Source organism: Arvicola amphibius, chromosome 11, assembly GCF_903992535.2.
Source record: "Arvicola amphibius chromosome 11, mArvAmp1.2, whole genome shotgun sequence".
NCBI lineage: Eukaryota > Metazoa > Chordata > Mammalia > Rodentia > Cricetidae > Arvicola > Arvicola amphibius.
In genome coordinates, this window is record NC_052057.2 from 19,541,180 (window position 1) to 19,564,163 (window position 22,984).

At 37.4% G+C, this 22,984-nt stretch overlaps 1 protein-coding gene across 1 annotated transcript; it reads right to left on the reverse strand.

Moving 5' to 3' along the window:
• Positions 1-582: 582 nt before the first annotated feature.
• LOC119826745 (arylacetamide deacetylase-like 2) lies at positions 583-14,500 on the reverse strand. Its single transcript, XM_038348222.1, has 5 exons — positions 14,363-14,500; positions 10,730-10,952; positions 8,453-8,522; positions 6,214-6,385; positions 583-1,185 (listed from the first exon to the last, which is right to left on the reverse strand). The coding sequence occupies exons 1-5, from the start codon at positions 14,498-14,500 to the stop codon at positions 583-585; spliced, it is 1,206 nt and encodes a 401-aa protein (XP_038204150.1).
• Positions 14,501-22,984: the final 8,484 nt, after the last annotated feature.

A 22,984-nucleotide genomic window follows, 5' to 3' on the forward strand; every position in this document is an offset into this window, starting at 1 on the left:
GTATAATATAATAACATATTCTTGTAAAATTGAACTAAAAATGTCTGCTAAATCTGTTACACTATCAAATTTTACAAGGATAAGAAAATTGGGTTGTTTTCAAATACCAGGTGACAATTTTTCAGTAAAAGAAAATTTCATATCTGTCAATGATTTAATATCTAGTCAATACTAATATAATAAAATACTAAGAAAATCTCTCTCTATATATATATATATGAATGAATAAATAAAGAGCATCTGTTTTATATGAGAATTTACATATAATAATACTAATGGATATTTCTCAAATTCATGAAGAGATGGCTCCTTTGGGGACCACCATAATAATAGTAAATTATAACGAAGGGGAAATGCACTAACTTACATCTTACAAATACAGAGTTTAAAGGACAGAAATCTTAATTCAAGAACACAAAGTAACTTTTAATTGATTCCAGTCTAGTTTCAGACAACACAGATTATTTTCACAAGTAAAATATTTTCACAATTAAACTTCATCAAGGGAAAGTGAATTTATAGATTCTTGTCCATCCAGCTAACATACATATCCTTTATCCTCAGTATCAAGGGAAAGTGAAATTATAGATTCTTGTCCATCCAGCTAACATACATGTCCTTTATCCTCAGTCCCAGTTGTAAGTAGAGTGGTGATGTCATGTATGATAGGGCTCCGTGGATTCCATCCTCAACATGGTCATGAGAAACTGGAACTCCGACGTTCTGAAGTCTTGAAACATACATAATTCCATCATCTCTCAGGACATCATATTGACAGGTGAGGATGTACGTTCGTGGCAAATGCTGTAAGCGGGCATCATCGGCTAATAAGGGCAGTGCTCTGGGGTCCATCAGGGCCGGCAGCGAGTAAGCAGATTTCCCAAGCACAGGCTCGGTGTACTCATGGTCCTTTCTGTACTTGTCAGGAAGAAGAGTGGTCCAGTTAACAAACCTGAACAGGTGCCTGGACTCCAGAGGCATGTGCTGGTTTTTTCTCATGGCCCGTGGAAGTGCCTCGTCCTTGGTGAAAAACAGACTCACGAGCTTTATCGCTATGTCTCTTGTCAGAACTATACCGTGTTCGTTGTCTCGATGCGATGGCAAAGAAGTGTCAATCACCTGCAAGCCAGGATAAAGTAAGGCTTGCAACTTGAGTTTATGCTTCACTTCAGGATCAATCTGCACCTGAAAAATATGATGTCCAGTGAGGCAAAGGCTTCCAATATTCTAAAAGACAAAATGTAACCGTGACACAGACATGGGAACAAACCTACGCAGAGTACTGTTATAAAGTATGGTTATGTCAAAATGCCTATAATGCCCTTGATCAGTACTAAGTGTCAAAACATTGAAAGATCATTTTAAAAATGTTTCTTGAGTATAGGAGACAGGATGAGAAAAAAAATAAGGAGGTAGAGTGACAGAAGGCAAAAGGAGGAGAGATATACAAGTATGTTTTTTATCAAATGTAACTAACAGAAATAATACAGTCTTAAAGATGATGGAGGAATTTAAGCATTTAGATTTGTAGAAATGATTCTTGACAACTGGCCAAGGTTCAGAGGATAAGAGACTTCATTTCTCAGCCCCAAATGAGACATCTGTATAGCTTAGCTCCTCCGAAGGTTCAGAAGCAGAAAGATTGTAAGAGCAAGAGATAGCTAATGGATACGTGGAAACTGTCTGGGCACAGCAAAAGAGTTACACACATGAATTTACGGTGCTTGTGTAAGCATGTGTAAGACCTGTGTAAGCCCAAACCAGACTAAATCCCTGCACAGAGGGAAATGGGCATGATGTCTCACCCTTAACAGAGTAGTTGTTGACATTTGATAGCTGCTGGGAGAGAGAGAGTCAGTTTCCTCTAACAGTGTAGCCCCTGATGAATTGCACATGATCCAGTAAATAAATCAACATCCAGGACTATGTGGGCGGGACAAATTAGACTCAATGTGTTTTTTAAAAGAGGAAATAAATTTTGGTGGTTAGGGAAGAGGGGTATGTATCTTGGTGGAGTTGGGAGAGTGGGTTAATATGATCAAAACATATGGCATGGAAATTTTTCAGAGAACTATTTTTTTTTCTTTTTGAAAATATATTCTTCTCTTACACAATATATCTGGACCACAGTTTCCCCTCCTTCTACTACTCCTAGGTCCCCCTCCACCTCCTCTCTGCCCCAGGTCAACTCTGTGTCTATTTCCTTTCAGAAAAGCACAGGCATCCAAGAGACAACAATCCAACATGAACAAACAAAATATACTAAGACAAGGCAAAAGCCTTTCTATTGAGGCTAGACAAGGCAAACCAAGAGAAGGAAAAAAGTCCCAAGAGAAGGCAAAAGAGTTAGAGACACAGCGGAGTCTTCCACTGTTAGGAGTCTTCACACACTCATGCACGTGCACACACACACGAAAAAAAAAAAACTAAGCTAACAGCTATAGCATGTATATTGAAGACCTGAAGGAGGCCCCGTGCTTGCTACTTCCCCAGAGAACTAATTTTTTTTTTTTAAAAAAAAAAAAGATGAAACCAAGTCACACTAGCATCTAGTATTATAAAGAAAGGGAGGCTCCTCCTTAGCAGGACTGAGATGAGAAGAGAGAAGAAACTGTCATTGAAGTCCACAGGCATCCTTTATGAAATTCTACAATAGATTTTAGGACAGGCTAAGTATATCTATGTATGGAAAAGGCATCCCCTAAAAGCTGTCTTAGCTTGTTTATTGGTGTCATGGTAAGAAATCATGTTGAAGTACAGGAAGTAATGAAATAGAAATTAAAATACAGAAAAAAGTCAAAGTAATTTTAGTAGAAAATTCACAAAATCTAAGGAAGTAGACATTTAGTGCCCCAAACATCCATGACTAACAGTAATCTTGTGTCACATTATTGTTAAAAAGCTAGCACAAAACAAAAAGAAATTTTAAACCTAAAAGTGTGAAATTGCTTACAAAATTCTATCTAATCAAAAACCTATGGGATGTAATAAATCTTCAAATAATTATAATATGATGAGATTGAAAAAGTAATAAAAGTCACACAAGGAACAAAACCTTAGGACTGAAGAGATCTGTCCAATGATCCCATAAACTAGTCTATATTCACCAAAAGTACCTGTAAAATAAGAAGGGTAATGATGCTTTCAATTTCATTCTATAAATGATAGCAAGCACTGATAACAAAGCTGAATGAGGCCGGAACAAAAAGGGAAATCATAGATCAGTTTCCAAGGTAAACGCAGACTTAACAATACTCAATAAGCAAATCAAATTCAACAACACTAGAAAAGATCATATAATAAGATGAAGTTGACTTTATCCAAACAGTGAAAAATTAGTGTGACATATACGAATTTATAAATGAAATTCTGTATGCTAATATAATGAGGACCAAAAGCTGACATAGTTGCAAAAGATATGAAAATTTTCTTACAAATCCACCATTCCTTCATGATTAAAAAAAATCTCAAAGAACTGAGGTAAGATACAGTATATTTGAGAAGAGTTATACTCAAGAAATCACTAGCCATCAATAAACCAAATGAAAACATTTCCTCTAAAACTACAAGCATCTGCTCTCACCATGCTGCTTCAAATAACAGTGGAAATCTTAACTGGAGCAATAAGAAGGAAAAACATGATCGGGTATTAACTGGAAAGGAAGAAATTTATTTCTGCCTATTTATAGATGATACAGGTATATGTACTCAAAAACTATAAATTGTTGTATGGAAGTCGCTTGTTTATTTCTCAACATCCCAACAGCCCAGACCCAAAATAATCACACAGAAACTATATTATTTAAATCACTGCTTGGCCCATTAACTCTAGCTTCTTATAGGCTAACTCTTACATCTTAATTTAACCCATCTCCATTAATCTGTAGATCACCATGAGGTCATGGCCTACCAGCAAAGTTTCAGCGTGTCTATCTCCAGCAGCAGCTCCATGGCTTCTCTCTGATTCTGATTTCTTTCTCCCAGCATTCAGTTTAGTTTTCCATGCCTAGCTAAGTTCTGCCCTGCTATAGGTCCAAAGCAGTTTTTTACTCATGAATGGTAATCACAGCATACAGAGAGAAATTTCACATGAATAAATGCTCTACCAGAAGGCTCTTAAATGTCATAAATACTTTTGCTGGAGCAAGATGAAATAAAATCAAACATCACATTCAGGAACCTTGGTACAAATTTTAATAGCCCCTCATTGTTGTATACTTCACACCTGTAAAACTAGGAACACATACAGACAGTCACATTCTACTGTTAGTAAACATTGTATTCTGGTCCCTCTGTACCATGGTGGTGGTGGTCTTTGTGTGCCTTCATAGTTTAACTGGGGAAAATTTTCCTCAGGCATTTTCTTTTCAAATAAAGTTGTATGGTGAGCTCCAAACTTTTGATCAGTGTGTTTTTCTCTCAAATCATCTTTTCTATTGCACTAGGAAAGTTCAAATTTTCTCCTCAATGACACTAATCTCTTTAATAACCATAGTTACTTTGTCTGAACTCTGCTTGCCCTCAATTTTACTAGATAAAAGCTCCTTTACTCGTGTATTTTTCACACTTTCTGCCTCGCTTTATGCTTGCTTCTACTGTAAGTCTGATGAATGAAGCAAGCAATAGTTATGACATAGTCTAACTGCTATGCTGTCTCAAGGATGCCCTTTGCAAACACGTTAATCCATTACTTTTTAATTCAGCACCACTCAAAATCTCGAGACAAAGGCAGAAGACAGTCAGATACTTTGAGGGGAATTAGCACAAATTGCTTCTAAGCTGGTTCCCAACAGAGTATGTGTTCTTCATCAAAGTCTCATGAATACAGTCTTCTTTGTCCTCACTTGGGTTAGAGCTTTTGTCTTCTAAACCCTCTCTATCGCTGGCTTCCATTCACTGCTTACAGCACTACCGCTTCTCTAGGCCTTCCACTCCTTCCACACGGCAGCTGAGACTATGTGGTCAGGGAGTCATGGCAATGGTTTCGGGTCTCAGTGCCGATTTTAGGTATTAGTTACTTCTGTTGTTTCTGTAACAAAATGCCTGACAGAAAGCAAAGGAAAATGGGAAACAGCCCACCATAGTGAGGAAACAGCAGGCCCATCTGTGTCAGTGAGATGATGTGGTTATTGCTGGCTTCTATCTCAGCAGATATGGGCCAAAGCAGTGCAGGTTCCCCCCCCCCCCCCCGGACCACACTTGGTCCAGCCAGACTCTATCTCTTTAAGATCACACAACCTCCCCTGCCAAGTTTATAAGTGAAAATTATCAGTGAAGAATGTAATACGTGGATAACATCAGCAGTCAGCCTGTTTCAACTGACAGCCACAGACTATTTGAAGAAATGAGATATAATACCTTCTAGAATTTATCAACTTCTTAAAACATTTAGTACATTTTAAATTGTCTATTAACAAAATATTCAATTAGAAATATTTGCAACATTAAAGCAATAACAGTTACAAATGATACTATATTGGAGACTGTAGCCAGTACATTAACAAAGGGGAAAAGACATAAGGATTGGCAAGGAAAGTACTCTAGTTATTAAAGATATGACTGTCAATACTTCTAGAAAACTTAGAATTATAAGTGAACTTATCCAGAATATGACAGCATGAAGCTAATATAAATATATGTTGTATTTTTATGTGTCATCAATAAATAACTGAGAACTCTTAATTATTTTTAAAAAATAATTATAAACTAAGTTTAATAGGAGATTTGACTTATTTCTACTGTTTAGCATTTTAATACTGGTATAAAATTGAACAGACTCTACTCAAAAATGAGATCTAGTGTGTCTTAGCAAGAAGTTTCAGTATCAACCTGGCAGTAACCATCCCAGCACCCACAGATCCAGTAGAAGCCTAATTAAAATACTACTATGTTTTTCTTTGTTAAGGAGAAACGAGATTGTCTATAAAGTTCCAATGCCTGAGAAAAGCAGTTCTAGAACCACCCTTTACAAAAGAAAAGGATGGTTGAAATAAAAGTATTCTCGACCTGCAGATAGGTCTGTAGATCAATATAACAGCAAATTTAAAGCCCAAGTTAGTGCTGTTATGATGAGTTGATGCTGCCCTCAAGCACCATTGTAATCCTGTGGGAAAGAATGCTCCTTTTCAAGGCATGATACCAGATGAATGGGTCTAGCAGAGGAACAAGGAGCTGCAACCATTCCCAGCTGCAGGGAGAGCCAAAAATGCCTACCTGCTGAGTCACTGCCGCTGCCAGAGTGCCCCCAGAACTGTCTCCTGAAATAGCAACTCGAGAAGGATCTACTCCATATTTTCTAAGAATTTTATCCTGAAGGAAATACTTGACTGCCGTGATGCCGTCTTCAAACTGTGCGGGGAAGTGATGCTGAGGAGCTAGCCTGTAGCTGCAAAACAGAGCAGGAGTGTGCCACAAGGTCTTGCACATCTAAGGCATGCAATTTAACCCTGAGCCCCACCGTTCAGCTTTTAGAAACTGGTCCAGCGTTTCCTTCTAATGTCTAATTAAAATGCAAATCAATATAAAGGTATTTGGAATATGTAATTAAGTCAATAATGGATGACATTATGCCTGCAGGTAGCAAATTATTACTAACCCCCTTAGGTTTGAAAGTAAAATTTTTATTTCAAGTGCATTTTATACTGGAGATATTCTATATCTTTCTTTGTCCTCCTTCCTTCCTCCCTTCCTCCCTCCCTCCCTTTCTCTCTCTCTCTCTCTCTCTCTCTCTCTCTCTCTCTCTCTTTCTCTCTCTCTCTCTCTCTCTTTCTCTCTCTTTCTTTCTTTCTTCCTTTCTTTCTTTCTTTCTTTCCCCCCTCCCTCCCTTCTTCTCTCCTTCCCTCCCTCTCTCTCTCTTTCTGTCTCTATCTCTCTCTCTTCATCCCTACTTCAGTTTCCATTCCCCACTCTCCTACCAGTCCTGTCCCCTGTCCCCCATCCCACCCAAACTCTTTCTCTGTTTCTATTCTATTCAGAAAGGACAGGCCTCCCACGGATATCAACAAAACATGGCAAGTCAATTGCAGTAAGACTAACTATCTTCCCTCTTATTAGGGCTGGACAAGGCAACCCGATATGAGGAATAGGGTCCCACAAGATGGCAAAAGAGTCAAGGACAGTCCCAGTCTCTACTGGAAGGATTCCCACTGAAAAGACCAAGCTACACATATGCACAGGGCCTAGATCAGTCCCGTGCAGACTCATGTTCTTAATGTAACTGACTATGAAAACATCTTATTCTCTTTTTGTTCTTTAGAATGTCAAATTTATAAATACATATAATATCAAATGTTGGTGTTTCAGTTCCTAGAATATAGTGTAAACTTCCCTAAAAGTCCTAAAGGATAATTTAGATGTATTTATATACCCAAAAGGTGTTTATATTTATTATGACAAACAGTAAATTTAGAACTATGCAAATCATAAGGATTAGATGAAATGTGTAGCAGACATAAACCAGTATCATTATTTGAAAATGAATTTAAAATATTCCAATTACTTCAAATTTTCTACAAATTAAAGGAGACTGTCCAAGTATCATAACCTAGTCATTAATATATAAAATTATTCTGGGAATTATTAGAATAATAAACATGTTAGCACCTACTTCCTTTGCAATGACATTATATAAGATTAGCAATATTGAATTCTGATTCTGTTTTTATTACTGTGAACCAAGGAGAAGACAAAAGAAAAAAATTCCTTTTAGAAATGATGAATTTCAGAGTCAAACCCAGATTCAGAAATCTAGAGTGTATTAATATAAGTAAGAAAATGGTGATCTAGCCAGGCGGTGGTGGCACACGCCTTTAATCCCAGCACTCGGGAAGCAGAGGCAGGCGGATCTCTGTGAGTTTGAGACCAGCCTGGTCTACAAGAGCTAGCTCCAGGACAGGCTCTAAAGCTGCAGAGAAATCCTGTCTCGAAAAACCAAAAAAAAAAAAAAAAGAAAGAAAAAGAAAATGGTGATCTATCCTAAGATACTCCATTATGCACGCTCCAAATACAATCAGAGTATAAAGCCACTTTTGAGAGCATGCATCAAATATTTCAACAGGTCCCACACTTCATTACTTATAACTCTCTAAATAATAATTATTTTGAAAGCAAACATTTTATTCCAGGCCTAAATATGACCAAATACCCCAAGTGTGCAATGATTAATTTGCTCCCTCCCATCTATGTGATATGAGACACAACTAATACACATAGGATTTAAACAAAAGGATCTCACAAAATGCTCAACTTAGGATATAATTCAAAGGTTTCCACAATTTAAGGAGAATAGTTTGAACCCTGAACTCCTTTAAGGGGTGGTCTATGCAGCAATTATGACAGATGATATATAGTAAAATTTTAAAATTACAGTTTAGGCACAGATGTGTTATTCAGAAATTAAATCTGTAAGCAGTTAAGACAAAAATCACAGTTGTTAAAGAAATGTAGCTCTTACTCCATTCCCACAACAACGGCATCAAGTTTGTTTGCAGTCCATCTATTCAGGAAGTCAAAAGCCCTCTGCTCTAAAATGAAAAGAGAAAGGTCAAAGCACTCCTTGTAATAAAAAGGTAACATAAATAATGATAGATATCTATATGAGAAATGTGATTTCAGATTCTTAGACAGGAATCTAAGTTTCCTACACTTGTCCCATGCATAGAGCACTAAAACAATTCACCATTCTTGACCTCCCTCCAGAGATGAAAGGATGATTTGTAAATTGATATTCTAGGCTTGGCACATTCTGCTTTCATCTTGCCCTCTTCTATCAGCCACACAATGACCTTTCTCATATCCCTTTGTGGACTGGTGCACCGTACTTCAGTCTGGAAGATTTAGACAGTAGAGTAAGCTAATTGGGCTTCCTAAGTCAATACAGCTAGGTCTATAAACCAAGATTCTCCTATCAACAGCCAAACATTAGCTTTCAATTTCTCTATTAGAAATAATCATTTTAATATTCCTATACATTAACTCTTGGCTTAATCTCTCAAATGATCATAAATTCATGAAAAAGGAATGTGATAGATCTCTCTCTCTTTAAGAACTTATGTGTTTGTGTATAGATATGTAGGTAGATGAGAGATCATAGATGGATGATATCTACCGATGATATCGGTAGATAGATAGATAGATAGATAGATAGATAGATAGATAGATAGATAATTGGTTGCCTAAGATAACAATGTAATTCCTTAAAATATTTGCTTTTTTTTTAATATGTCCCAATATATGACACTACAATAATTAGAACTTTAACACAAAGTCTAAGGTCATAGTTCTTAACCTGTGGGTCACTACCTCTTTGTGGTCAAATGGCCCTTTCACAAGGGTCATATATCAGATATTTACATTATTAACCACAACAGTAGCAGAATTACAGTTATGCAGTAGCAACAAAAATAATTTCGTGGTTGGTGTCACCACAATAAGGGTTGCATTAAAGGGTTGCAGCATTAGGGAGGTTGAGAGCCACTGGTCTAAGGAATGGCAACCGAGTTTTTAAAGATCCCTTAGCAAGTTAATGTAAGGCTTAGATGTACAAATAGGACATATTTATTCTCTTGAGTCACTACCTGCCTTCTGTGCTCTATAAACTTTGAATAACTGGGAGAAAACATTTGGAATGCACTAACAATACTTTTTCTTTAAGACAGTGCCAAACATGAGGCAGGGACTACCTCAAACTATCAGTTTTCAGTAAACTGAAATCTGTTGCCATTCCTGAGGTGCAAGGAAACATACTCCATTTTCCTTATTATATTAAAAATCTCATTGGGGAATCTTGGCTATTCAAATATTACCTGAGGCTAAAACATAAATATTCACATATTCTTTTGAAATTTTTATGATTCCATTATATTTTTCTTTTTTATAATTTACATACAATAGTTCTACATATATTGTTATAGTCTATTATAGAATTTTCTGAAGATTTTATAAAGGCAAATTTTTGATATTTTTACTTTTTATCAGCTGTATATGGCCGTTATTACAAAAGTCAAACAGAGAATCTGGACTTCATGGTTATGGCTTGTTATTATTTAGTTCTGTTTTGCTTTTTCCCTTTAGAGTCAAGTTGAACAACTTCCCTCTATGCTTTGCTCCTACTGTTAATAACGTTATTAGTAACAAATCACAAACTCCCTCTTGTAGCAAGAGCAAGTGTTTCTCATATGCTTCCTGTCAATGTTGTAGTTGCTGAAGGTATCATGAACCCCAGGAGAAAACTCCAAAGCAAATGACTTGTCCTTGTCATTTTTTATGTGGTTTATCTCACATGAAAAACATGAATAAAATGCTTCCTGCGGTAAGGGATTGGTCTGGGGCTCACTTGCTAGGATGCTATTGCTGCCTTCAGGAAGCACTGTGTATGAACCCCAGCACTGCATACACCAGGAGTGAGGCATATTTTTATGTCCCAGTGCTCAAGAGGCTGATGATCGTAGGTACTAGGTTACCACCAGCTAAGTAGTGAGTTCCAGAGCAGACTGGGATAGATGAGTTCCTATCTCGAAAACAAAAGAAAACCAATGTTGATCAGTACAGAGCAAACCCTGCAGTGAAAGCTCCATCAGGTCATTCATCATATATGTGTGTGCCTATCATTGTGTTGGATATCGGATATGTACATCCCTATCAAGCATGCCCATATAAGTATATTTGAATATGCCAATACTTGTATATCATAAACATGCAACCATTCTCTATCTTTCTGTGATGAACTTACTGAAACTCCCGAAACAAAAACCCCCTCCATGAAAATAGATCACAGCCCGTCTCAGGGCTTCCGACTTCCTCTTGGGTATGTACAGACGCACAGGGATGTTGACAAAGGCTGTATCAGTTACTGTGACGTGTTCATCTGAAAGTGGTTGTGTATAGTCCAGACTGATAATCATGGAAATAAACTCTTCGTATCTCATAACACCTACATTTTCAAGACACAGAGCCTATAAAAACAAAACAAAATGAGCAAAATAATTCAGCATTAGATCTGTAATGCCAGACAAATGTGAAGAGAATGTTTAGAAGAATAAAACTGAAAAAGAAAATAAATGAAAAGAAATAAAGAATTTGTAAAATTATTCTCAAATAATATTATGAAGATCTTATTGGGTGACCCTTCTGCTTTTGAAAATCTCAGGTGTTTTCAATTAAATATCATTCATAAAAGCATCTCTGCTCACATTTTAAAGCCTTTCTGTATTTATTACTCAATTATAAATTCATAGTAAAAATTGTAAGTCCTAATTTTGAGGGTTGTCATATTTCCATCTAAAGTTATTTTATTTCATTCAATTCTTAAGTATTATCATATGACCATATTATACGTGATCTGAATTTGATGGATTTTACTCTAAATCATTTTGTTTCCGTAGGCCCATTTCTGTTAAAGCTTTCCTTGATTTAATTGCAGAATTTTTCCTGTGATTAAGTGACCAGCTTACCTAGGAACTGGGCAATTTACTTAAGGAACAAATCTTAAAAGCTCCACATCCAAAGATGCTTTAAATGGCCTTTATTAGTGCACTATTACAGCGTAGGGCAGTTAAAGCCACTCTCTACATGCCGACAAGGGAAATGTGTGCACAAAAAGCAATCGTATGTGTCAAGTCACTCACAACCCGAGAAAAGCTCATATGAACTCACAGAAACTGGAGCAGCAAGCACAGGGGCTGCACGCATCTACACCAAGCCCTCTGCGTTTATACTATAAACTGGCTTCCAGTGTAGAGTTTTGAAGGAATTCACGAGTGTGTGAACAAGTGGGTCTCTGGTTCTTGTGTCTTCTTTTGGGACCTTTCCCCCTCTGTTGGTTTATCTTGTCCAGCTTCTATGTGATAGTTTTTGTTTAATCTTATTTAGGGTAAAAGTTAACAGCTGAACTGTCACTTATACTTGCTGGGAGAGGGAAAACTCGTTTTCTCCAGGGGAGTAGCACCAGATACATTATTCATGCCAGGACAGACCTCAAGTTCAGGAGAAGTTGACCAACACATAATGGACCCCACAGTCTTTTTGTGTGTTTTTATGGTTACAGTTTGGTGGGTTTTATGTTTTGTTTTGTTTCTTATTCTTTGGGTGTTATTCTATTTTGTTTTCTAGGATTTGGGGTTTTATTGCTGTATTGGGTTTGGGGGCTGTTTTGTTTCTATTTTATTTGTTTATTGATTCATTTATGTATGCATGCATGTATTTATTTATTCTTCTGTCATTCAATGCGTCCCGACCACAAATTCCCCTTCCTCCACTCTTCCCAGTTCACTCCACCACTTCTCATCTCTTCCAAATATACTCCTCTGTTTCTCTCCAGAACAGAGCAGGCCTCAGGATATTGGGTTGGTTTTGCGAGAAAGAACTTAGAGTTGGGTGGGAGGTAGGAGGAGAGGATGTGGAATGATTTGGTGGAGAGGAAGAATATAAGCAAAATATATTTAAGTTTAAAAATTATCTCAAATGATAAAAATATAATAAAAACAAATAAAAAAGAAAACTACTGATCAATGTGTTTTCTGAACTTCAATGTTTCAAAATCCAAGCATTGATAATACCAACAATGAATTTATTACTGAGCTATATTGGAGTTTAGATGAATCAATATTTTTAGTGTATATAGCAGTTCATGCTATATTCAACAAACCTTGCCTCATTATTTAAGTGTTCTTTATAGTAATGATTCTGCAGAGGCCAGTGAGATGTCTCAGTAGGCAAAAGTACCTACTCCCAGTCATGAACACCTGCAAGGCCCATCTGGGGAATGAGGAGCGCTGGCCCTCAGACCATATCCTGTGACCTCTGCACATACCAGAGCCTGCCCTCCCCTCCAACACACACATTAACTAATTGACTATTAAAATGTAGAAAAATGTAGAAGAATAGTGCTTGAGTATTTTCTTTCTTATTATTATCAAATAGATGACCCGTTAATGTGAGTTCTTGAGAAATAAGTATATTCATATAATTATTTATTCTATTTATTCAGTAAATTTGCTTCTTAAGTTTAAATTTTAGCAATGGCTTTATTTCTTCTATGCCAACATTTTCTGTATGCAAATTGACACTCGAGAATTTTAAGGCTATAACAAGAACTACTAACGTAGAGATTATCAGGTGTTCTTCTAGCATGCCTGACCTTTAATACACAGAACCACGCCGACAGTATTTGCAGTTAGCAACCTCACTCACAAGTTAATTGATAGAATGTACAGTCCAAGAACTTTTTCAAGGTTATCTGTGGATATTTTACAAAACTCTTTTAAAACAACTTATGACTGCCCAACAATAAACTTATTTTCCAAGGCTGCATTATAAAGAGCTTTAGTTTCCACCCTCCTGTGTTAAAAACCAGTGGTTGTTACTGTCTTTGCAACCTTGACTTTCCAGAACCTTGTGCTAAAATTACCAAAGATTTCTAAATTTGCTAGGATGGACATATTTGGAGCTGAGAAAGTAAAAACAGAGTTTTGCTGTGGGTACTCTGATAATGTGATGCTGATGAAAACGTGGATATTTGCCACCCACGGGTCTAAATGCACATGAAATAATCAAAGGGGAAAACCCAGAGTTTTTCTGCAGAGCTGATATGGGCTTGCTCAGGTATTCTCCCATTTACTTCAATCAAGGAACCAGAACATTTGAAAAAGAGACAGCTGTAGAGAAAGTGGAAGTCTCCTGGGACTAGCTGGAAGGCACAAGACTCAGAGGCCAGCTGCTACAGGTGACTGTGTCCTAGACAGTGCCTCCTGCTCTTACTCCCTGGACTGCTGGATCTTCTAATCATCTCCTAATATTTTGCCTCCGCCATCAGAGGGTATTTTTGGAAGGTACCCGCTTTGCACATAAAAGAGCACAGATTTGAAACAAGGCAGTTTGGAGCTCAAATTAAAGCTGTCCCTCCCTCCCTGTATGCACTCTTCTGAATATTTTTGTCCTGCCCTATGAGCTGAAATATTTAGAAAACAATGGCGATATATGTATATGCAACTAAAGCATATATATTGCAGTGCCAAAAAATGCCAGCTTCTGGCGATAAGGGAACTATTTATACATCCATTATATCCACTCCAGATCTCCTAAAATAACCCCAGAAATTCTGCAATTTATAATTGAAGGCATACAATAGAAGCAATGGCAATAAGAAAAAATGCTGACTTAATATCAAATAAGTGCTATTATCAATAATTCATATCATTATACTATAAGATAACTGAGATTGCTTTTTATCTTAGAACCCAAGTGAAAATCAATTTAACAAAATTCTTTTAAAAATAGTACTTTTTTCAAAATTGTATCAGTAGTATTATCAAAGTACTCACAAGCATTCATTCTTAATCACTGAAAAAAATTATATTATTCTTACCATAAGTGTACAAGCTTTAGCAGCTGCATCCAAGGCCATTACTTTCCAAGTTTCTTCAATGTTGTCAGGTATAGGTGTATAAATATAAGATAAAAAGCTAACACAAAACAGCCCCAAACAGAGAGTTTTGAATCCCATTATAGTATCCCGCCTCTTCCCAATGCAGGGATTAAAATATTTCCATAAATGTTGGAAAAAAAAACCAAAGGATGAGTATAGACTGGAAACTCTCTCAGGTGACCCAACCATTCTCACAGTATGAGACTGATTCTCAACTCAGACCTATAGTATCAGTCCTAACTTGTTTAGCAAATCCACAAACTCTGAAGCAGATGTTGAAATTCATCAGGTCAGGTACCTATTATTAACATGCAATTAAAATTCCCTAAAGTGTTTCTTCATTCTGTGACACCAGGATCAGCAGAAAGCAGAATCAATGCGAGCACTGGATAATTCCTGAAATTATCTTTTCGGGTTGCAATATTTTATAAAAGGTTTATAGAAGGCTACTTGATATCCAGTCAAAATATAGGCTACTATTATTGCTAAGGATTATTACCTATGCTAGCAGATACTACCTAGTGTGGAACAAGCTTTAGATTGAAAGGTAGAGGGTGTGGAGACTTATTCAAGCTCCATCAGTCAGCAAGCTAGAATTTCAAACCTAGACCAGAATTACCAGAAAGTTCAGGACAAGTATTTCAGCAAACATTCTGGTTTTTAGAAGATTGCATAATATGATGATTTGAATTTATGAATCAACATGACTTGAATTAGCTGCACAGAGTGATAAATATTATCCCCGGGTGTGCCTGGGAAGGTGTTTGCAGAACATTGATGTTTTAGTTGGTAGCATGACTCACAGTTGTGGGCGGATATCATCTGATATATTGAAAGTACTTAAGACCATGATGAGGATACCCACTGGAGCATCTTACCTGAGCTCATGGGAGCTCACCCCATTCAGCCTGACTGCAGGGGAAACCAGCATAAGGCCAAATGGCACATATGGGTGACAGTTGTGTCTGGGGCAGACTGTGAGGCGACTGGCAGTGGGACCAGGATTTATCTAATTTATTTTGTTCTCTTTGGAGGGATACCTTGCTCAGTCTAGACAGAGTGGGGAGGGCCTCAAAGCAATGTGGCTAGACTTTATTAGATTCCCATGGGAAGCCTTATCCTCTCTGAGGAGTGGACAGGGGATGGGATGGAGAGGAAGGTGGATGGAGAAAGTGGGAGGAGGGGAGGATGTGGGAACTGAGGTTGGTATGTAAAATGAGAAAAAACATTTTTAAATTAAATTAATTAATTTAAAAAAGAAAGAGCAAATAGGAGAAAAATGTAAAGAAAGCATTGTTTCATTCCTTTTTCTCTCTTCTTGAGCATGTCTTGCTTTAACTCTAATCATATTAATGTTAAGTTGCTTCCACCTGCTGTCTTTGTCTTGAGTCTGTCACCTTTAATCCATGTATTTGAGAATGTTTCCACCCAGTTCCTGTTTTTAAGTCCCCTCACCCTGAAGTTCTCAACCTCCTTATGTCGTTAGTTTTGAGCCCTGTGAACTTCCTGATGTAATTTTTGTATCCCTGTGAGTAATTATTTATTCTTCTTGAATTAAGCGGTGCTATCCAATCTCAGGAAACTTGCCTAATACCCCGCCACACACACTTCAACAAAGGATTCTGTTCACATGCTCACTCCTCTGACTTTTGCTATCTATTGGCTAATTGAAAGACCATATACCTGAAAGACACTCTGTTACTGTTGCTCCTGTGAAATTTATTTCTGCTCTTTTCCTAGGATCATTAAGTAAATAACCTTATTTTACTTGTCTTTCATTTAGAAAATCACATAAGAACTCTTTAATTCCTGTCCTTGGATGTCAAAGTTTCTGGTTATTGGTATGTAAGAATTATAGTCTTACACCATAGCCCCTGTCCCTTGAGTCCTCAGGACTTTTAAGTTTGTACAGACTTACATCAGTGGCATCTCTCATTCTCCAACATGTAAATAGAAGGCTGTAGAACTTTGCTTCTACAACAGCATCAGCCAGTCCAAGTATTTTATATAGACCCCTGGTATATATGGAGGTGTGTTTCAAGTATTAGAAGCCAACAGCTTGTCTTCTACAGAAGGATCTTCTTCAACCATGAGTCCAAACCAACCTTTCTTCCCTAAGTCATTTGTTAGATGCTATATAACAGCAACAAGAAAAGGAATTAACACAAGGCTCCCTTATCAGACAGGGAATCTCATTTTTGTTTTGGTTTCTTGTTTCGGTTTTTGGGCTTTTCACCCTGAAAAGCTATGAAAGACAAATCTTTGTTGTTTCTTGTCCATTTCATATATGTTTTCTATAATATTTTATCTGAATAATCTAAGACCATCCCAAGCCACAGTGATTGTCTCACTATTCCATATACGGGTAAATATTAGGTGACCAGAGGGACTGGATGCAAGTAAGGAACATGAGTCATGAAAGAAACAGAGTGCAAAACTTATCCTTTTTCTAGTTTAAACTCCATTGTAAACTTTTTCAGTTTTGGGTGGTAGATAAGTGCATGCAGTATATTTGATAGTGAACCATAGAGCCCAATGTGATAATCCTCAGCTACTGAATGTACTGACTGTACAGAAGTTCACTAAAGGTCACAGCTACAGAACAGCTGTTCTGACTATACAGAAGTTTACTGAGTTGTATAGACTTTGGTTCTGGCTCTTTTCATGCTGTGATGCTTCATTAGTTACAAGTTCTTTACAATAAAGTTTTATTAAACTAAAAAGCTGAGGGTTGGTAAGATGTTCCTTCTGTAGGTGGAGATGCTTTCCTGGAGGCCTGATGACCTGCGGCCACCAGGTTCCAAATTCCAGATTCCAAAAGATGACAATAGAGAAACAACCCCAGAGAGTTGCTCTCTGACCTGCATGCACATACACATAAGTGCATACACATATAGATAAAAGTTTAAAAGTAAAACTCTACCGCATATATTCTAGATTAAGCAATGAATCTGAGTCTGACAAAACCTCTGGGTTCTCCTTGTCAGTCCATAAAAATATAGAGAAGAACATGATAATCTGTCAAAGGAGTGTGTAATAGCAAACCCTAGATGCTTTTAGAAACTACACAGGTCAGTTAAAAAGTTTGTTCATCAAATAATTAGAAAGAGTAGTGTGCCCCTGTTTAAGACATTTAAAATATAGCATCTTCTCTACTGTGCAAGAATTATCTTGAACTTTCAGGTATGCATAATGGATGACAACATTATGTAGAAATGTGTAAACATATTGCTATAAAATCTAGTGGAGTAGTCGCATTTGGAAAGGGGACTGTAGTTTTTGCGGGCTTGTTGCTGCTGCCTTTTGTACGATCCCTATTTCCTGGGAAGCGGGGGCAGGGGGGGAGGGGGGAGAAGCAGAGGTAATGACACAGAATCTGAGCCTTTCCAAAGCAGAAGCTCTTTCTTATAATAAGGTAGGGGATTTTAATGGGGTTAGGGAAATTAAGCTGCTGCTGCAGAAACGTTTCTGTTTGGTCCTTTTGAAACTGGAGGTTACTGCTGGTGTGCTGTGATTGGCTAGGAGCGCATGTCATTAGTTAACCATGCCTTTGGTCCGCTGACAGATTGTCTTGCCCAGTTTTGCTTACTCATCCTGAGTTTGCATGCGCTTGCTTGTGCTTGTGCTATTGCCCTGCCTCAGGGGACAGCAGTGATTTGATCATAAGCTAAGAAAGACGTGAGTGGCTATCTGTGCTTCATTTCTCAGCCAGGATTGTGGTTTCCACACTCATTTATAGAATGAGAATGTATTACTTATGCATTTGTGTGGTGCATATTATCATTATTGATTTTATAATTTAAAAGTTCCTGAAAACTCTTCAGTTACATCACACTGAATACCTTGTATTCAGCAAAGGAAATGAAAGGATGAAAAGGCAGTACTTAAGAAAAATATATACCTAGTACACCTAGGAAGTGGGCATGGGTTAACACATAGCCTTATAAGTGCTCAAGGAATTCCTTGGGAGAGGGGGAAAAAGAAATCAAGAGCTGGAGAATGGGGAAGAGAGCCGTGAAATGTTGCCTTCTGGACATGACGTGCTATTACAGGTCCAAATCCACACCAGTTCAATATCAATACAGACTAGGGAAGATGGAAAGATCTCCTATACTCTTAGGTCCATAGAATAAATGTACTACAAATGGCTATCCTTCCAAAAACAATCTACAGATTCAACAAAATTCACATTGAAATTTCAAAAATTCCAACACAGTTTCTTTCTTTCTTTCTTTCTTTCTTTCTTTCTTTCTTTCTTTCTTTCTTTCTTTCTTTCTTTCTTTCTTTCTTTCTTTCTAGACTGGCCTTGAACTCAGAGATCTACTTGTCTCTGCCTTCCAAGTGCTGGGACGAAAGGTATGTACTACCACCACCTTACTCTAACATAATTCTTTATGTGTCTTGAAAGGACAATACTCAGTTTCATATGAAAAAACAAAAAATCTGAGATAGCTAACACAAACCCGAACACTAATTGAACTTCTAGAAGTTTCACCATCCTTGATTTCAAGTTGTACTACAGAGCTATAGTAATAAAAAATGTATGGTATAGGCATAAAAACAGACACATTGATCAATGGCATAAAATCAAAGACCAAGACATAAATCCACACATGTCTAGACACCTGATTTTTGATTAAGAAGACAAACTACACAATGGAAAAAAATAAAGCATCTTCAACAAATGGTGCTGGTCAAACTGGATGTCTGCATGTAGAAGAATGCAAATAGATCCATATTTACCACCCTGCACAAAACTTAAGACCAAGTGAATAAAAAAAATCTCAACATAAAAACAGATACAATGAACCTGACAGAAGAAAAAGTGGGGACTAGCCTGGAATGCATTGGTACAGGAGACTACTTCCTGAACAAAGTATCAATTGCTGAGCAGGCACTAAGAGAGGCTATGGAGCCTGAACCGGCCATCTTCTGTAACGAGGCAAGGTTTTCAGTGGTGGGACTGGGACACCAACCTACGGACAAAACCTTTGACCTACAACCTGCTCTGCCTGTAAGATGTGCCGGGACAGTTGTGGCTCAGAACTTGTGGGAGAATCCAATGACTGGTCTAATTTGATGCACAAGCCACTAGAGGGAGACCGTTACTGAAATTATCTGTATGATCAGGAACCAGAAGCTGGATGGCCCATACAATTGGGGTGGAACTGAATATGGCTGCCCCCACAAATGTTAATGAAATGATTCTTATTCTTCTATACTCATAGGTTGGTGTCTAGCTCAGTCATCATCAGAGAGGTTTCTTTTCGCAGCTTACAGGAGTATATGCAGAGACCCACAGGCAAACTTTAGGGCAACCTTGATGAATCCTATACATGGATTGTAGTAGTGTGAGGGTCCAAGGGCACCAGAACACAGTCCACAGAAAAATACTAACAGGGTTTATAGGGGCTCACTGAAGTGGCAATCGCAGAGCCTGAATAGGGTTGTGCTAGGTCCTCTGCATATATATTGTGGTTATTTAGCTTGGGGTTTGTATGGGACTCCTAATGGGGAGTAGGGGCTGTCTCTGATGCTTTTGCCTGCTCTTGTGACCCTTTTCCTCCTACTGGATTGCTTCACACAGCCTTGATATGAGGGTTTGTGCCTAGTCTTATTGTATCTAGTTATACCTTGTTTGGTTGATAAACCTTGGAGATCTGTTCTTTTCTGAACAGAATCAGTTGGACAATGGATCTGGGGTAGAAGGGTGGTGGTGGAGGATGAGGATTGGAGGGAGGGAAAACTGTGGTCAGGATGTATTGTATGACAGAAAAATAATGATAAAAAAAGAACAGTAGGCACTAAACTTCGTTAAAAAAAAAAAGAATTCCAGCATTTCATTGATCGATTACTTTTTTCCATTTGGAAATTCTTTTTCATTATCTCACTTTGTCTGTATTCTTTATCACTAAATCCACTGTGACTGACTTGGTCAAGGCCAAATGGACCATTTACAGAAGAGCTATCTCCTCTTTGATAAACTGCCTTATACCTTTATGATAAATTAAAATAGTTGTAGAGGGAGGAAGAGGGGAAATATCTACCTTTCGATATTTTGAGTTACGGAGTTTAAAATCTTTTAAATATTTTGCATCTCTGCTTCGGCTACATAGAAAAAAAAAACCCTAGTTATTATCTTTGAACTCTTCTGCAAAATTTAATTACACATGTCATTTTGAAAAAGTTATAGCATGTCCTGATAAAATACAATCTTTAACTAGAGTTATTTTATATCTCCATGAGAACCATAAATTCTTATTTTTCAGAAAATTATGTATTAGTTTAAAGGTACAGAATATTCCAGTCCTTAGTTACTGTAGTGTTGTTTACAAGTCAATATGACATTTATTTTATGTGTAATATTCATAACCTTTTTTACATTTTATGTTGTTTTATACTGAATGTAGATGTTTTGAATTGATTTATGATATTTTATTTTACTGATTCAACCTTGATTCTGAGGGTTTCCTGTTGCACAGCTATTGTTACATTGTTGTACATCATACAACTGTAAATGGACGCTATAAAGGAGTCCCACACTAGCTCAGAATTGAGTGAATAAAGTGTCCTCTGCACTACCAGGGAACAGGAACCGAATCCAGCTACTGAGAGACAGCACACAAGCTTTACAGCTGCACATAAGAGACCACACCCAAGTGTGCTGGTATCTCAATAACTGTTGGCCACAGGAGTTCCCACAGCATACAACAGCTGAAAACAATGAGTGAGTGGTGATTCTTGCTCAGTCCTAAAACGTAATTGCTAAGAACATTATATATAAACAGTGGTTTTGGCTTCTGATGAGATTATGACCTATAGCTTCGGCTCAAGTGTCACACTATCTCTGGCTTGAGAAAGAATGGATGTCATAATCAGACTTGATATCAGCTGTCATCTCATTACACTTGGTTTTCCTTAAATGTTGTTTGATGATGGTTTTATTATGTCATTATTTACCATAACTGGACATAATTCTGTGTTATGGGATTGTGTTTTTTTTTAACATCTATTTCAATGTTTATTTCAAGTTGATTAAAATTTAAAGTGTACTTTCAGGGATAGTAAAGTCACAACACTTGATTGTTAATAATACTAACTGAAATTATTCCCCTAATGTTAAGGAGATATTTTATCCATTGACCAACAGTAAATTAGTACTCCATGCCATCCCTGCCTTAGGTAACCACTATGCTATTGTCATTCATGAGACCAACTTTCTTATTGTGTTATTTCCTTTTTACAATTCTGGGGCACTAGACTTGGGGCCTTGCTCCTGCTAAACCAGTGTTTTGCACTAAGCAGTGTCTCTACACCTTATGAGACAAACTTTTACAGATGACGTCTTGCTTTTCTCTGCCTGGTCTTTTAGTTAAGGCAATGTCTTTCATGTTCATTCATAACCTGGAAAATGACAGGCTTTTATAATTATGTTATGTTTAAATAGTTTTTATCTTTTGCATATGTGTACTACCTTTTCTTTATTCTGTTGTCCAAAGATAGGCATTTAGTGTGACTCTACATCATAACAATTGTAACAGCACCACAATACGCAGGTGGATGTAGATACCCCTTCAACATACTGATTTCATTCCCTTTGCCAATATACCCAAAAATGACATTTATGTATTATATGGTAATGGTTATCCTAAATATTTTAGTCTACTTTCACACATTCTGTAACTGCGGGACCTCACCCGTCACCTCATTAAAAGAGAATATACCTTCCATTTTCATCACAACCTCACCAAGGTTTTTACCTTTGGTATTTTCAGTAACCTAAATTCTCGCAGAAGGGGAAATAATGCTTTCACTTGCATTTCTCCTGGGACTGGTAATGTTCAAAAATTTTCTTCCTGTGACACTGTGTCATTTGTGCCTCTTCAATGAAAAGTCTGTTTCAAACATTTATACCTTTTCAAAATCGAATTATTTTTCTTTTCTTGGGTTGTTTAAATTTTGTTTATTTGGGATATTAACACCACCTGAAACAAGCTCGCTGTGTACTGATTACGACTTCTCCAACATTGTTGGAACAGAAAACCCAACCACAACGCCAGCCACCTGAAGCGGATCTGCTATTTACAGCCAGGTAACAAGGGAAAGGAAAAGCTTAGGTTCCTTTGAAGGTGGATATCTTGCAGTCAGGAGAGCCTGGAAGAGTCATGTTCTGACTCCACATGCCTATGTACAGTGCAGGCGAAGGACATAAAACAGCCTCCCATGATACCGTTCCCTGAGAAACAGTAAGGAGATCCAACGCTAGCACACTGGGCTACTACTTCCACAAGATCCCCATAACTCAAAACACTCTGTCCTAGCACACTATGGATTTATGCTTGAGAATTTCAAGCAGGCAAGGGGAAGACCGCTGTGGATGTAGCTCAGTGGTAGCTTGCCTGGTTTCCAGGAGGTGCTAGACTCATCCCAACAGGACAATAAAAAAAAATGAATGCATATGTACATGATGTGGGGATCAGGGCAAAATAGTGTTGTGTAGTTGATCCTGTTTTATATGTCCAGATTCATGTATGAAATATTGTCTCATTAGTTTGATAGAAC

Excerpts from the sequence above, each read along its gene's own strand:
- LOC119826745 (XM_038348222.1), bottom strand. The coding sequence starts at position 14,500 with ATGGGATTCAAAACTCTCTGTTTGGGGCTGTTTTGTGTTAGCTTTTTA. Across the intron at positions 8,523-10,729 it reads TTTTTGTTTCGGGAGTTTCA|AGCAGAGGGCTTTTGACTTC; the intron begins GTAAGTTCATCA and ends TTTTCATTTTAG. Across the intron at positions 6,386-8,452 it reads GCCGTTGTTGTGGGAATGGA|CTACAGGCTAGCTCCTCAGC; the intron begins GTAAGAGCTACA and ends TCTGTTTTGCAG.